At 40.3% G+C, this 17167-nt stretch overlaps 2 protein-coding genes across 5 annotated transcripts in view; one reads left to right on the top strand and one right to left on the bottom strand.

The window, feature by feature from the left end:
• Positions 1-11396, top strand: part of ACAD9 (acyl-CoA dehydrogenase family member 9) — a 54642-nt gene extending 43246 nt beyond the window's left edge. Inside the window, exons 13-18 of the mRNA XM_005309780.5 lie at positions 1864-1943; positions 4135-4261; positions 6995-7072; positions 7610-7738; positions 9292-9364; positions 11075-11396. Coding sequence (XP_005309837.2) covers positions 1864-1943; positions 4135-4261; positions 6995-7072; positions 7610-7738; positions 9292-9364; positions 11075-11175 — 588 coding nt within the window. The 3' untranslated portion in view covers positions 11176-11396. The remainder of the gene's footprint in view (positions 1-1863; positions 1944-4134; positions 4262-6994; positions 7073-7609; positions 7739-9291; positions 9365-11074) is intronic.
• CFAP92 (cilia and flagella associated protein 92 (putative)) overlaps positions 1-17167 on the bottom strand; it is a 92704-nt gene that overhangs the window by 1397 nt on the left and 74140 nt on the right. For 3 of the 4 annotated variants that reach the window (XM_024111168.3, XM_005309781.5, XM_042857427.2), the window contains 4 exons: positions 16521-16723; positions 14174-14370; positions 12380-12483; positions 8216-8734 (listed from right to left, as the gene is read on the bottom strand). In XM_024111168.3, the coding sequence (XP_023966936.2) occupies positions 8691-8734; positions 12380-12483; positions 14174-14370; positions 16521-16723 (548 nt within the window). In that variant the 3' untranslated portion in view covers positions 8216-8690. Of the gene's footprint in view, positions 1-8215; positions 8735-12379; positions 12484-14173; positions 14371-16520; positions 16724-17167 lie in introns of those variants that run through there. The other variant, XM_042857426.2, reaches the window with a different exon arrangement.

A 17167-nucleotide genomic window follows, 5' to 3' on the forward strand; every position in this document is an offset into this window, starting at 1 on the left:
ATAAAATGGACTCTGTCCTCCTGGTTTCATTCACATTTTAAAAGGTCCGTAAAGACGGGAAGAACAGTTTCAGTGGCAAACTTGGGGATTTTGCAGAGGCAGGGTACTATGCACAGAGAGAAGGCTTCGGTTTACTAGAATTTTGCTGACACTTAATACACAATCTTAAAATCTTGGCAAATGGCTGCCAGAAATACACAGAATAAGAATACAATGATAGCTGTAACAGGGATCCAGTGGCTTCTAATCAGAAAGTGAACGTCTCTGCTTTCTGCCAGTTGGATGAAACACAATTCTCTACCATATTGGCTTTCCTCTGTCAAAAATTCAAAAGGACAAAAAAAAATTCAGTCTTAGTTTGTGGGAAAATGGGTATTGTAGCTAAATAGGGCTTAAAGAACAACAACTATATATAAGTAAATTTCTGTGTGTAAGATAATAGGTCATTAGTTTGAATGAATTACCCAATACCCATTTTCCTATTAGCCAAGAGTAGATTATGTATGGTGAGGGTTGAGTAAAGTGTGATGAGACTTATTTCATGCTGCCAAAAAAATTTATTCCTAAAGATGTTCATAATGCTTTACTCAGGCTTTAACTCTGAGTCTTTCCTCCTAAATTATTCTTTTCCTAATTTGAAGCTGTGATTACTTTGCATAAAAGTAGCTGCTTGACAAGTTTTAAAGATACTTGTGTTTGTCTCTGACAAAAAGAATGTAAACTTTTTGCGATGTATCTCATTGTGGGGGTTAGAGCAAGCACTATCAGACAAGGAAGTATGTTTCTACTGCAGGCAAGGACAGAATGCTTAGGTTTATTTCAGCATTATTATTCCCTTGCATCTTCTTTCAAGGAAAAATCCTAATGTGTTGTGGCAGCGATAACAGACAGCTCTCCAAATCAGCATTAGCAGCTTCAAGCTTTGAGGCCTGGCTAGAAAAAAAAAACAATTTTTCCAATTTGAATGTGATGTGCAAATACATTTAGTGCAGGATATGTTGATTTCGGTTTGAAATTAGTTTCTAAAAATGTAACTGTGGAAAAGGAAAGTGGATTTAAATTAAAATGGACTTCTAGAGTATTCAAATAAAAATAAATCTGTGGGAGCAAAGTGCTGTTGATTTTTTGGAGTGCACTAGCTTTTATATTGTAGACCAAATATGCCTGATGTTTAGTGGTATTGTTGGCCTTTCCTTTTATTTAGAGAAGTGAAATCTGCAGTGTTTACTTCTCTAAGTAAGGAGGAGGACCAAAGCAGTCACTGAGCACCAGACATACTTTGGATGTGTTGAACAATTGGTTTTGAATCTCATCTAGACTAAAAATAGCTAAAAGCTTCAAGGAAAAAGAGGCTCCAAAATTCATTAATGTCATTTAAAAGATAAAGTAAAATAATCCTGAAAGCGGAAAAGTATCCATCTAATCTGGGGCAGTAAGGTAAATATTGTGGATTGCTTGTGGCGACTTATAAACTAGAACTGCATGAAATGTGTAACTTAAAAAATGCAAAAGATATGTGAATAAGTAGGTATGTTAGCTAAAGAACTTGTGTTCAAAATTATAACTCTAATTCCCATGTTTTAATTCATTCTTTATTGATTCTTTTGCAGTATTTTGTCTGCCAGCAATAGTGAGGCAGTTCTTTGTCTTGGATAGACCACCAAAGAGGGGTTCATTCTAAAATGAATTTGAATTCTTAAAAGTAATGTAGAAAAAACCTCACACCATACATTTAAACATTAAGAACTCTTTATTTAAAAATTATGATGTAAGAAAATATGCACATGGTATAACTAGGTTTATGAAATACTGGACGTAATGGGCACCTAGTATTGACTAAGTGTGTATCTTGTCTCTTAACAGGGAACAAATGAAATTCTGCGAATGTATATTGCTTTGACGGGTATGCAGTATGCAGGCAAAATCTTAACTGGAAAAATTAAGTATGTTCTTACTACTTGCTAGTAACATTCACTTATCTCAAATAAGTTAACCAAAATTGATACTCAGTACATTATCCATTTAACAGTAGATTAGAGCAGAGAGATTGCAAGCAAAAATTAGAGTATTTTGAGACCTATACAAAAAAAGTCATTTCAGCTCTTGATGCTTGTTTAGACAACTTTTTTGTATGTTTCTGAATTTTAGGCCACTCTGTTTTATTTTAGAACTTAAAACACTGACCTAAATCTCTACATGTTTTACTAGTCTTCATGGGTGGACTAGAGCAGCGGTCTCCAAACTTTTTTGATCGCGTACCCAATCAGTAAAAAATTTTTGAGCACGCAACCCCTGCTCCTGGCCGAACTGTCAAAGCAGAAAAAAAGCTACTCAGTCTCCCGGCCGAACTGCTGAGGAAGGGGGGGAAAGCCGCTCGGACTCCCGGCCGAACTGCTGGGGGGGCGGGGGGGAAGTAGTGTTCCTCCTGCACCCTGAAGGATCCTCTTGCGCACCCCACTTTGGAGACCACTGGACTAAAGTAAATCTGTTTTGTAGTATCTTTAATCATCCAGCTAGTAATGTAACTTTTTTGTCCAGAAATTCATTAATGGTTATTCTTACATACTTAGCCATGCTGGGTAGACTTGTTCTAGGACAGCTGTGGGATCCTCAACTCAGTGATAACAGAGCCTGGGTTTCTAGATTTTTATAGGGAAAAGGCTCTAGCCTACTTAAAGAATATACTAGCTTTGTCTAATTTAGTCCTGGCATCTTTGATAAGATAACTGCATTATGCTTCACAACATGCTGTATATTTTGAACACTCTAATACCACTGCTGGCCAGACTACACAGTAAGGTAAAGACTTAATAAGGAGGTAAACCACAAAAGTTTTGGTAACCTTCCAGTATTTTCTATGGCTATTACAATAGTTTGAGACCTCCCTCTGTCCTGTAGCCCACAAACCATCTCCACCATCTTGCTCCTCATTACCTTTATTTCACTATTTGTCTGTTGTGATGCAGTAGCGCCAACAATACGTTTGGCGCTTCCCAAACATAGAACAACGCTGGGCGTGACTCCAGTGGGCATTTTTGCACCAGCGTAACTACACCACTAACTGCTCCAGTGCAAAACCCCAGGATAGAGACCCCATACTAGTGTAAAATGTGCCTTGCACTGGTGCAGTTTTTCAGTTTAAGTAGCAGAATAAGCTGCACTGGTGCATATTGTTGAACTAATGTAAAAACTGTATTTGGTACCAAAACCAAAAAGATCCAGGATAGACGTGCCCACTGTCTGCTCCAGAGATCTTACAATCGGAGAAAATCTGCTCTCCCACCTTTCTCTTGGTGGTAGATGGGGGAAGGGAGGCAAGAAGCAGCGCAGGATAGAGAAATTCGAATTACAGCTGCTGCTTCTGAGATAGAGGGAGCATTTGTGCTCCTATTTCTCCCTTCTACTTTTACCCCGCTCATGGGACCTTAGTCATTTGGGTGCTTCTGAAAATTGTATCCAGCATCCCCATATTCTGTTGCAAGCATCTTCGGGGGTCTTCGGTTTGCTGGGTTTTCCCTAAATGACACAGTTCGTGTTTGGCTATAACTCAAGGATAAACCACAACAGCATCAAATATACACCTCTATCTCGATATAACGCTGTCCTCGGGAGCCAAAAAATCTTACCGCGTTATAGGTGAAACCGCGTTATATCGAACTTGCTTTGATCCACTGGAGTGTGCAGCCCACTCCTCCCCCTCTCTCCCGGAGCACTGCTTTACCGTGTTATATCCGAATTTGTGTTATATCGGGTCACGTTATAGGAAGGTAGAGGTGTACAAAGATGAGGGCATGGCAGAAAGTTCACATTCAGAAAAGTAATGAAGAAGGGCTTGGGTGTTAAGATTAAGGGAAAGAACCAGAAATTTGTTTAGTTTGCAAGAGATGGGGTTAATATGAGCCCATTAAAGGCTTTGGGTGACAGGCAAAGTCCATGCCAGACTTTAGTTTGTTCAGCATGTGATGCGCTCTAGTATATATGTATTTATACATTTTTCTTCTTTGTACTTTGTATTGCTGATTCCTAGGACACTTCCTGTGTATAGGATGGGGGAATCGGGGGGGGGGGGGGAATGGGGGGGGGAGAGAGAGAAGAGGTACAGTCTTCAGTGTACACTGTCCTTTAATGTTTCAGGGAAATGAAGAAAGGAAATGTCAACGTGGCATTGGAGATATTTGTGAACAAATTCCGTGACAGCATGGGCAGAAAAGTGGATTTAGGACTAGTTGGCAAAGATGGAGTGGCACATCCCAGCCTTGAGGTAAGTACTGAATGTTAATTATCGAACAAACCTATTGATGGACTAGAAAAGCCAGTGTCAACTACTTGACAGTTTTCCTTTATCTTAACTCAAGGGGAGGTGCAGGAAGCAGTGCCCTTTTATGAAATCTGGATTCTGGCTTACCCCCACGCTAACTTGGGTTCCCTCAGTTCTTTGTCACAGCCTTAGGCCCTGATCCTGCCGAAATTTAAGTGTGGGCTTTATTTTATATAGTATAACATTGGGAGTTTATAGAAAAATGACAATGACCCTTTCAAAGGAAGGGAAGAAATTGGTGGAGAGTAGCACAAGTTTATGTCACAGTAGAAACTCTTTGCACTTCCTCATCTGGCTCCCTTTTCTTCCAAAGTGTTGCTCATTTTCCTGGCCTTAGTGGAACCCCTTTTTTCCTTTCTCTAATTTCTCTCCTTTTATTTAATAATAGATTGGTCCTAGACAGAGGTTTGTGTTGCATGCATGATAATAAGCATTGGCTTACAAATGGCTGACCTAGTGCAGTGGAGTACATGTGACTTGGTAGCTGTAGAAAGGTAAAATATAGTTTTCCCCATCTATACTTAAGAGGCAAAAATCATAGGAAAATAGTGAAGTGATTTTACTGTGCTTGTGATACTTTGGTGCTGTAGATAATTTTCTCAGTTGTTAGTGGCACTCAGACACAGAGAACTTGCTAACATTATTCCATTCACACGGGGGACTTAGCAATTTGACGTTATCCCCAGGATAGATACTTTGTGCTCTGTGGTGCCAAAAGAGTGACTGGATATCACTTTAAAAAAATGGATTAATTTTTCTACAGCAAACTCTCTGCTGCTGGCTTCATTCTGGGAGGTGTATCAGTTATGAATCTTTTCTACAAGAAGTTCAAGCCATGCTTTTTTGTTCTCTGCACTGTGAAAACCATAAAATAGTGCTAAAAGTTACACTTGAGAGTTGCTACAAGCTAAATATGCTGTCTTCAGTATTTTCCTCCTGCTTGGTGCCAGGAGTTGAGAGAATTGATCAGTTTTGATGTAGCACCAGAAAATCATGATTCTCAGGATTAAGGTAGCCTTAGACCTAACAATTTTCCTGTAGATAACTAAATGACATTATCTCAGTATATGCAGCATTTCTTATTCCTGAGTGTTGGGAAATATAGCAAACACTGTAAATGCTGAGATGTTCTCAGGTAAAATTGGGAAGTTTTAATGTACAGCCACTGTACTGTACATGCCTCCATGGAAGAGGAAGTGAAATTAATGCCTGCAGAATGGGCTCGGAAAAACAAACTAGCATTTGCTAACAAAGGAAAAGCTTGGTATTGCTTGTCTGAGGGAAGCTGCATCCAACTATTTCTCTCAGGGAAAGAGAAATGAGATGCTTCCTAACTACAGTGCCTCTTCTCCTTTTGGAAAGTGGCAGGTTTTTTTCCCCCTAGCTAGTTGGGAATCATAGACGATTAGGGTTGGAAGAGACCTCAGGAGGTCATCTAGTCCAATCCCCTGCTCAAAGCAGGACCAACACCAACTAAATGACCCTAGCCAAGGCTTTGTCAAGCCGGGCCTTAAAAACCTCTAAAGATGGAGGTTCCACCACCTCCCTAGGTAACCCATTCCAGTGCTTCACCACCCTCCTAGTGAAATTGTGTTTTCTAATATCCAACCTAGACCTCCCCCACTGAAACTTGAGACCATTGCTTTGTGTTCTGTCATCTGGTACCACTGAGAACAGCCTAGCTCCATCCTCTTTGGAACCCCTCTTCAGGTAGTTGAAGGCTGCTATCAAATCCCCCCTCACTCTTCTCTTCTGCAGACTAAATAACCCCAGTTCCCCAGATTTGTGTCGCTTCACAAATCAGAAGTAAAAGATCACTTCAAAGCAGGATTCTTAGAAAAGACCAAAATTACCCAGATCTCTTATGGGTAACGTACTTCCTCATTAACTGTAATGTTTCTTTTTTCAAGTGTCCTGCAAAGTAATATTTTTAACTGGATTGGTAACATCATAACTGAGGTGACACAGGTGGTGTGTCTAGCAAAGTCTTCCTTTATCCAAAATGCTCATTGAGTTTAAAAAAAAAAAAAAAAAAAAAAAAAAAAAAAAACCAACTTGCCATTTTGAAAGGCACTGATGAAAATTGGTGGCATTTGCTATCTTCAAACCTGATGCTGCATTTGTTGACTTCAGTGGAAGCAGGTGGTTTAGGCTGGAATTATGCACATTTTTTTTTCTATACAACTGCCTGATCATTGCTTATTGTGCACTCTTTCTGCTCTTAGATGCACAACAGCATTGCAATGCTTTAACAGGATGGTAATGAGCCTCAGACTCAACACTTCACTAAAATTCAGCCTTTTTAAATTAAGGATAAATAAATTATGTTTATTTTTAACATAGCCAGTGCCATTCTGAAATCAAGAGAATGAGAAGTTGTGCTTCAACTGTTAGGAATATTTAAATCAGTGCCTTCTCGCAGCAGTCTGAGCAGAGGCTACAGACTGGTTGGGTTGAGCTTCCCCACGCTCAGTAAATCCCATCCAGGTCAGGGGTTTGGATTCCTGACTGGGCAGTGAAGGAGCAGCTTGCCCTTCCAACGTTTACACTGTGTACACTGTTTGTTTGGCTAAATCTTCAGTGGTGCAAGTTGTTAATCTAGTTTCTTACAGAGCACTCAAAACATGTATTTAAAATAATTACTAAACAGTAGATCCCCTTTGTTTTCACTTATAGGAAAGCGGCAAGAAACTTGAAGAAAACATCTATTATTTTGGAACTACAGTGGAAGGCTTGCTAAGGAGGTTTGGCAAAGTAATCATGTTTTTTAATAGGATTTTCACATTGAATAGACTACATCAGAATTCAAAGCTGACAAAATACGGACAGTGGTTTGCTTCACGATGAGCTAGTATTCCTCCTTTATAATACAGTTCCATCTAATATATGAAATAAAAATCTGTGGGGATTCTACATTCACCCTTGGTGGTGGTAGACAGCCTCTGCTGAAAGTGCTGTCATAGCTGCAATTAGCTGCAACAGGTGGGAGGAATTGGTGGAGTCCCTGCTGCCCTTAGAATAGTGTAAAAGTCCATGTCATGCATGACACTTAAGGACCATTTACTGTAAGGAGGAAGGGGATAATACATGTGGAAAAGCAAAGAAAATTGAAGTGTAAAAGTTTGTTACAGTGGCTTGACTGGCTGTTCTAAAGGAAGTAAACCGGTGACACAAGCATACATTCTTTTTGGAAATGTACTACATTGTGTTTGGGTGGACATTGCTGGGTAATTGTGGTTTTAAATGATGTAGTGGAAGTTGCTACATTTATTTTTTTTTAATCTTCTCTAGACTATAGTGGATGAGCAGCTGGTTCTGAAGAGAGTGGCAGATATCTCCATTAATATGTATGCAATGACAGCAGCTATATCCAGGGCTAGTCGATCCATCAGTATTGGTCTACGCAATCATGATCATGAAGTGAGTGCACTTATATTTTCTAGGACTGACTAATGGGTGTGGTCACACCCTTTCAATATCCCATCTAAAGAGGTCTGTTGAAACCAGAGTTTTCTATGGAGAACTGCAGACCCTGCTCCTGGAACCCTGTACCTTAACTCAGTAAGTTCTAGAATCGTCCAGAGAGCAGAGACCTTTGTATCTGTATTCATAGCTGCTGCAGATTGGAATGTTAGATCCTTTCTCTCCTCCACTGAAGCAATGGTTCTGCATGCTCCGTGTAACAGGATAGACTTCAAGGAGCAAATCCCATCCTGCATATATTCTTTGAGTGTGGGCCTTCAGATAAACCAGGGAAAATCCACTTTCACTTCAACAGAAATGTACCCCTATCCTTCAGAATGCTGTTGGGCTGCCAGATTTTTATAAATTGAGACAATACACATTAGCATCTCAAGTTTTGGAAGGCCACAGAAGAGACTTTTTGTTGTACTGCTATAACAGTTAAATGAAAATGAGATTTATAAAAACAGGTTCATCACAGAATATAGAACACAGTTGTTCACAAATAAAACTGACAATACAGCAAGAGGTTTCTAATTTTCTGATGGATGTTACATTAAATAATCTTAAATACTTCTCAGATAGGAGAGGTAAAGAAATAGGGAGTATGGAGTAAGTTAACCAGCTTCCACAACTTCTAGTTTGTGATCTTTGTACACAAATGATATTTTATGAATTATTAAAACTGACATAGTAATCCAAGTATTTAAGTGTTCTCTTTAAAAGTTTTCAAGTTAAAGAGTGTGGTATTAAACACACAATTTTCTGATGTTCCTGTCAGGGTTTTTTTCCCCAGACTTAAGGGGTGGGAGATCTAAAATAATTAAAACTTCAGTCTTTAATTAACTTGGTATGTGAAATTTTTTTTGTAAGTCACATCTGGATTTGTAACTGCGTGCCCATCTTCTAGTCACTGTTGGGTGATAAGGTCATTCCATTTACTGGAAGTAGTCGCTGTGGAAAAAATGGCAACCCATTAGCATTCTTCCCACTTGAATCAGTAGAAAACTAGGCTCCATACCAGGGGTCTCAAACACATGGGCCGCATGCTGTGGCCTGCCAATCTCCCTGCGGGCCCTCCCCCTTCTCTCCACCGGAGTTATTTCTTGCGGCCACCAAGCTCCCCTCCTGCCCAGCACGCTGTGTCCCCGCTCTTCTGCCTACCTCCAGGTGCTTCCTGCCGCCAAACAGCTGTTGGGCTGTGCTTAGCGCTTTCCAAGAAGGAGCAGGGAGCGGAGGCGGGGGCTTTTGTATCTTTATATGAAAAGGTGTCAGTGATGTGGCCCTTGAGCCAATGTACTAGTCCTCATGTGGCCCTCAAGGTGATTTAAGTTTGAGATCCCTGTTCTGTACCATGAGAGGAAAAGAATTACCCTCACACAGATCTGATCTCAAACTCATTAGCTTTTAAATACATTTAGCATGAATTGGTAGTATATTATTTTCTTGGAGAAAACTTGTTTGTATGGTTTGCTTAATACCTTTCTTTCGTTGGATTTTGTTTTTCTCAGGTGCTGCTTACAAATATTTTCTGCACAGAGGCATATTTTAAAAATAATTATGCCATGACGGAGTTAGAAAAATGTAAGTTCTCTAGTAGTGGGAAGGATAAACTTAATGTGACTAGAACAACCTATATGCAAGGACCTAACATGGGTTATAAGGGTGTTGAATGCACATAAGCGGCTTCACTTGAGCTTAGGGTGGGTGTCACCGGATGGCACTGTTACAGTTTCAGAGGTTCTTAAGATGCCAGTACTATTACAAGAAATACTGCTTTGGTTTTGTGATGTAGGGTTTTTTTAGGTGGGAGGCGTTGCTCCATAGGAACAGGGGACTGATGGTTTGGCTGAGGATTCTGAAAGCCCAAAAGTCGTCAAACTGCATACAGGCAATTCTGTTTAAAACAAATTGCCCTAATGTACCCAGACACCTACCATTTGGCAGAGGGACAACAATATTTATACAGAAGTTGTCTAACTTCCCCTCTCATTGGTAATACAAATATCCAATACCCCCATACGCAGAATTCTTAGGGGAAAACTGAGTGCCTTCTTCAAGGCCTGGCCCAACTTCCTCTCTTGGGATCAGCTGATTTCTGTAACATGCCTATGCATTGTTAGGAAGGAAAAAGGCCACAGATGCTGCTATTGAACCAGTTAATAATATAGAATAGTGGTTACTTAAGTGGTACAGCAGATACAGTAACTCCTGGCTTAATGTTGTAGTTATGGTTCTGAAAAATGCAACGTTAAGCGAATCCAATTTCCCCATAAGAATTAATGTAAATTGGGAGAGGCGGGGTTAGATTTCAGGGAATTTTTTTTCACCAGCCAAAAAACTATATTTTATATACACACGCAGTATAAGTTTTAAACCATTTAATACGGTACACAGCAATAACGATTGTGAAGCTTGGTTGAGGTGGTGAAGTCAGAGGGGGGGATATTTCCCAGGGAATGCCTTACTGCTAAATGATGAACTAGCACTTGGCTGAGCCCTCAAGAGTTAACACATTGTTGTTAATGTAGCCTCACATTCTACAATGCAGCACGAATGGAGGGAGGGGAGACAGCGACCCACACTCTGTATGTGGGAGACAGATGTGCATTGCTCCTTTTAAGTACGCTGACCCCACTCTAAGTACATTGCCTTTTTAAAAAAAAAAAAAAAAAAAAAATCAGGAAGTTGAGAAAGCAGCTGCAGCCAGCAAGCTCTCTCCATCCTGAGCCCTGTCCTGTCCCCACCCTGATGTATATGGAGAAGGGATAAGCAGGGGGACACCCCTGCACAGCAAGCAGGAGGCTCCTGGGAGCACTAAGAGAGGAAGGGGCAGTTGCTGCACAGGGAACTTAGGGGAACGGGGAGCTGATGTCCACCCTGGCTCCACGCCCCCACCAGCTAGCTGCAACAGGCTGCTCTTCCTGCAAGCAGTGGACAAAGCAGGTGGCTGCCAAACAATGTTATAAGGGAGCATTGCACAACTTTAAATGAGCATGTTCCCTAATTGATCAGCAATGTAACAACAAAACAACATTAACCAGGACAACTTTAAGTGTGGAGTTACTGTACATTTAGAAACAGACTGCTCTGCTCTACCCCATAATAAATGCAATTTAGGAAAGCTCAAACCTGTCCCTAAAGTCTTGAAATATTAGTCAAAACTGCTGTTTCTTAGACTTCTTCCTATGCTGGCAGAATAGATGTTTGGACTCTTCAGACTTTTTGCAAATAAATGTACACTAGTGTCCTGGATTTAACTATTGTTTTGCTTTCTTCCCATCCCCACCATAGATTCTGCTGAAAACCTGGATGACAGTATTAAAAAAGTTGCACAGCAGGTGCTGGAAAAGAGAGCCTATATCTGTTCTCATCCACTAGAGAGAACAGTCTAATCACATTTAACAGGTAGCCCATTAACCTGTGGGTAAATGAAGAAAATTTAGTTTTTGTACAAATATTTTTTATCAGCTGCCAAATGTAATTGTAATCTTGTAAAATAAAACTTCTTCTCCCACCACTGTGGGAGAGAGACTAAAAGAGAAACAAGTGATGCTCATTCAGCTATGGGTATTTACATGAAATGTCCAATAAAGAAAACTTTTTACAACCTCAATGTAGCCCAAGCACTTATTGGGAGGAAAAAATAGCAAATAGAGCCAGGCCTTTCATCACTGGCCCAATATTTATCACTGCTGCCTATTTTCTCATCCTTGGCTCCAGAAAGTATTACAGGAACGAAAATGTCACTTTCCAGCCACTGTCGTACAAATTAGAGTTGTGTAACATTTAAGAATAATGAACTTTTCAAACTTGTAGTTGGCATGTTTTAAAAAAAAAAATCAATAAGTAAAGCAGGTAACACACACACACTCTCTCTCACTCACATCTGTAAGTGGATGAACAAACATTTCACCATTAGCAAAAAGTTTGTTCAAATGATGGGTGTATAATAATTATCTCTCAAAGTGAGAACTATGGCCATGTGCTGTATGCTCCTGCTGGGAACACAGGGATGGCCCATCAGTCAAAATACTGATGTAGGTTTCAGGAGAATGCTTACTTAATAGTTCCTTTGTAAAAACAAATGGTAAGTGACTTGTATTGGTGGTTTAGGGCCTTGTACTCAAAACTTAGAGGGGAGAAAGAAACAGGCAACCCTTGCCGTTTGGGTTTCAGAGAATTCTAATTTAGCTCCCTCTCTGCCGGTTATCATTTTCCCTATGTATAAAGGGAAATTGCTTGGGAATCTAGGGAGAGGTAATTTTCTGCAGCATTTCGGTGTGGGGGAAGGTTCTATAAAGGTCAGCACCTCCTTTTTCCTTGACCCCTTAAGGAGGATTGATTTAATCTCAGGGCATTAATATCTGAAAGGCTGATAGCCTGTGTAATGGTTTCAGTGCCTATGTCTACACTTTGTGTTGTAGATATAAATTCTGACATACATAGGATAGCTAGCCCCTCAGAGTGTACTATATTTGTAGCAGATTAGCTCAATCACAGCTAAGGCTTGTAGCTCTCCTGAAGCTAGAATTTACATCTCTACTTTAGGCATGCCTACAGTCCATCCCCTCTTTATTTTAGTTGCTACCTAATTACCTGACTGTTGAGTGGCATCTTGCTGTAGCAGAAGGGTTGTATCCTCCCCTCCCTTCTCCGGTCTTTTCCTCTTGTAAAGAAAGGAATGTTCATAACAAAGTAAACTGGAATGGAAAAAATAAACATGCTAAGTATATATATTTGTCTTCACAAACACTGGATTATATCTGATAAAGGATTTAATTTTCTGTAAATGTGCATATTGCTATGCTTATTATATTCCATAGGAACTTGTACAATACAGTAAATCGGTTGTTAAAACCACTAATTTTAAGCCCTTAAGCACACTACACAGTGAAGTCTTTCCCCTCCAAAGATTTTTTTTGGGTCCCTTGATAAATGCCATTAATTTTCCAGTCAGATGATTGTACTCATGGTAGGATCCTGTAATACTAGAAAAGCTGTTTTAACATCTATTAGTATGTCCTCCTTCCCTTTGCTTACTCAGTACCAAACACTTTTTCAGCTACTATTGATTCCTCACTTTCTACACATGTAGTATGCAGAAAACTAGCATTGCAGAGTTATGGCAGCATTGTGCCTCATAGGTGCTGATTTATAAATTGCTTGTAGAAAAGAACCATCTCAAAGTTACACAAGTGAAGCACTCCTTGACAGTATTGGATAAGTATTCTTAAAGGGCTGAATAGTCATCAGTAACTAAACAATTGTTTTAGATTCATGGATGTAGAATTATATTCAAATGAGTCACTGACTTTCTATAGTATGCAATCCAGCTGAGCTGAATTTGTTCCCTCTTCTAATCTCAAATAACCCCCTTGCAATCAGTGAAGTTTCTCTATTTGCTACACCAAGTGAATCAAACCGTGTTTAGCCAAGAATACTTAACATTACATCTTGGAATACTTATAGCACTCTTGATTTGGATAACAGAGAAATTTAAGACACACACTGTTTAATGGAACTGATACGTTTCTGTTTCTGCCAGTGGTCATATCCATAAAACACACCCTCATCGTTCGGTGGACAAATATATGCACTCATTTGTGTAGCTGTGGATATGAAATACCTCTCGGTATACAAGTACATAGCTATGTATATACATACACACCAAAATACTTATATACTGACAGCCATTACATATCCACACCTACACAAGCGAGTGCATGATCATGACAGCATTGGACATGGTATAGATATTTGAATGGAAGAATTCCAAGGAAAACCTTTGTGCTCAAGGAAGTTTGGAGTAAGCACAAGTTTCCTTCAGAGTTAGTACTGAAATGAAGCCCTCCACTATAGTGACAGACCAATATGCTCTTCTCGGTGATGCTGTTTTTAGCATGAGAATTAACATAATCTTGACCACTTTGGGTCATTAAAAAGCTTATGCAAGAGATGTAAAAAGCAACAAAGAGTCCTGTGGCATCTTAAAGGCTAACAGATGTATTGGAGCATAAGCTTCCGTGGGTGAATACCCACTTCATCAGACGCGTCTCACGAAGTGGGTATTCACCCACGAAAACTTATGCTCCAATACATCTGTTAGTCTTTAAGGTGCCATAGGACTCTTTGTTGCTTTTTACAGATCCAGACTAACATGGCTACCCCTCTGATACTATGCAAGAGATGGAGCATTACCCTACTATCCTTCCCAACTTTTGGGTAAATAGAATGTAATTACCCCAGTTACTTCTTGCATTTTTCCTCATTTCCTTTCTAAAAATTACTGTGCTGTACCCCCAAGTGCCTATATATTATGCCACTTCCTTGCCATTCTGTGCATCCTGACTAAGCTGCAAGTCAGCTGCTGCTACGAACTAAGTGGCTTACTTGAAGTCTGCTCCTTTCAGCTTTTCAAACATTCTGTGTTCCATGTCATGGCAGGGGACTATATTCCCATTCCACTTCAAGCTGTGCTGGTCTTCAAGACCTGGAACAAATCCATGGGTGGTGCTCCTCTTTCTGGTCAGGTCTGGGTAACTGCCACAGGCAGGTATATGCTGCAACACGGACAGTGCTGGGATAGGCTAGGACAGTACAACAAAATTAAGCAGAAACCGGTTTCAGCCTAGGCAGTACTACTTTTGCTTATTGATTACCAATGCTATAAACAAACATTTATGTTTAACAACATGAGCATGTGCTAGTAAAGTAAATCCTGGGGCCAACATTTGAGCCCAGAAAAGCAGGTTTTCATGCTAAGGATGACTTCAGTAAAAGTAAAGGAAACATCTTTCTTCCTACACCGTTTTCGAAGTCTATAAAAGAGTTGAGGCACCCAAACACAGTTTGAAATAAGCTGTCAGCAACTACTGAAGTGTATGGGGAAAAAGCTGTTTTAGTCATTCCATACTGATAAGATGAGCACTCCTTATGCATGGAGAGCTTTGTGTGTTAGGACCTCTATGTGCTGGTTTCTGGCTAACACTGCTATAATTGCTCAGGTTCAAGAGTTTTAAAAAAGGGTAGGAGAAGGAAGTAGTCTGGCCTTGTGGTTCACAAGCCTGGGCCTAAATTATTTTGTCTTATGAACAAGCTGGCTGCAAGATCCGGAAAGCGCAGTTACTGAGCATTTGGGTGTCACGAGTCTGTTGTATTTCCATTTTACTGCAGCAAAGTCTCATGCATCATCAGGATTCAAACGCACAATGGTCTTATTTACAAGGTTTTTGTCACTACTCTTTGCTGTCTAAACCCATGTAACCTTTTGTTGCATGGGCAGAAAAAAATGCATGCCATATTAACAATCACACAGAGAATCTGTAAAGTAGCTCAGTAAAGCTAACACACTTTAGAGAACGGAAGGAATGCCTGAATATTAGAGTGCATATTGTATCAGTTACCTCCTCTGTGTCAGTGACTATAATGGGTTCACGATGAGGCAGTGAGCACCTGAGCTCTAGTATTCTAGCGGCAGCACCCAGACCTCAAAAGATTATGCGAAAACACTTCAAGGCGGCAGGAATCCTACCCAGCAAGACAATGAGAACGAGGGGAAGAGTCCTGGGCACGCACTTAGCAAATGGCCTCGCGGCTGCTGCAATGCAAACTTTTAAAAAATACACAACTGGCCTGGCTAAGACACAGCCTAAGGGAACAGAATCAAAAAGAGGAAGGTCCAGAATAGAAAGTGGTGGAAACTACAAGTTGAATTAGGGACTTAGCTGGGGAGCAGAGAGATGTGAGCTCAGGTAAGGCTCTAAGGGGAAAATATGCAGCTAAAGAAACTAAGTTCAAGCTCTTCCATTAAAAAAGGCTACATGAAAACAGGCAGAAAAGAGTGACTTTTTATCATTATTACTGCATTTTCTTTGGAAAGGGAAAGACAAGCATTTTACAGCAACTTAGACTTTGGGTTGAAGTTGAGGGTGTGAACTGGGGGAAAAGAAGGGCCTGAGGGCATGCTGCTGTGCGTTCCTCCAAAACAAAGGTCTTGCAACAAAACAGTCTAACATCAAAAAGGGATGTGGGGATGTGGCGGATGTTTGCTTTAACTTTGCTTTGTAATAAACAATCTTGAAGGTTCCTGTGTTTTTGTTTTTTTTTCTCTCCAAAGTATTTGTAACCAAAGGGAAGCTCCACTTTGAGTTTTAAAGTTTACTTATTGTTTGGGTCAGTCATTTCTAAGCAGTCAGTAAGTGTCCGTCTGATTTATCTAACAAGAGACTAATTTGCTGCAGGCCGTCCATCTAGCTTTTCATATCAACTAATGCAAATCCCTGAATCTTACAGGGCTGGGAGTGTCTGTGTGGTTTCTTCAGTCAGCTCGCACTACAATGCTAAGAAAGCCCATACTGCATAATGGTTTTTAGGAGAGTATATGGTGGGAGAGTTGGTGTTTAGTTGATAGAAGTGGTGTGGGCCCATCATAGAATATTACAATTTATTTTGGTGCTGTTAAGCCAGCTGGCCAAAATCATATTCACCTTCTCCCCCAGGGTAACTAAAGTTTAACAACATTTTGCTGACTGGTAAATTATTCTGAGAGTTGGGTAAGGCTGAGCTAAGCGGGGCCATATGCCTCAAAGCTAGCAATGACTATTTAAATTATAATCTATGTCAACTAAATATCTTGATCTGCTAAATATGGAAATTGTTTTAAAATGCTGCAGACTGTCTATCAGCATGGCACTCATAGGTGCTGTTCCCAGGGGAACCCCAGAGAAATGCACATTACCCGCAGGATCATGGCTGGTCTCTTAAGTGAGAATTTCTCTGGTTCATCTTTGAGAAGTCCCTGTAGTTTGTCTAGCTGGGCACTGGCTTTTGGGCCACGTGGGGTTAGCTCGGCTGCTGTGGAGCACCTGTAAACTTTCAGCTTGGTGTCATCAAATACAGTTTTCTGAAGCTGACCAGAGTCTTCATGTAGCCAAGTGTCCACTGAAAAAAATAAAATAATGACAGTGAACAAGTGTTTAAGCAAGACTGGACTGATATTCAAGAGAAAGGCATGCAATTACAGCTAAACAACCTTCCTCACAAGGTTTCATCTGTACCAGACCATAACGGGCAGAAGAGTAATGGCTAACACACATCCCAACAATGATCTGGATGCAAATTCATGCAGAAGATATGAAAATGAGTTTGGTCCTACTTGTTACTGTTCATATTCTGAACCTATCACACAATGGGAAGCACTCTATAGGCCCAGGACTTCAATAACAGGCATATTGCTAATCATATATGTAGCGCACTGGCAAAAACAGCACTAGAACTGACCCTAACAAGCACAGTCAGTCTCATTGGCACCTCTGCAAGTTCTAATCAGTCTTAACTATTTCTGTGGTGTAAGTGGAAAATACAGAAACAAACATCCAAGTGTAA

The sequence above is a fragment of the Chrysemys picta genome, chromosome 7 (assembly GCF_011386835.1).
Source record: "Chrysemys picta bellii isolate R12L10 chromosome 7, ASM1138683v2, whole genome shotgun sequence".
Classification (NCBI taxonomy): domain Eukaryota; kingdom Metazoa; phylum Chordata; order Testudines; family Emydidae; genus Chrysemys; species Chrysemys picta.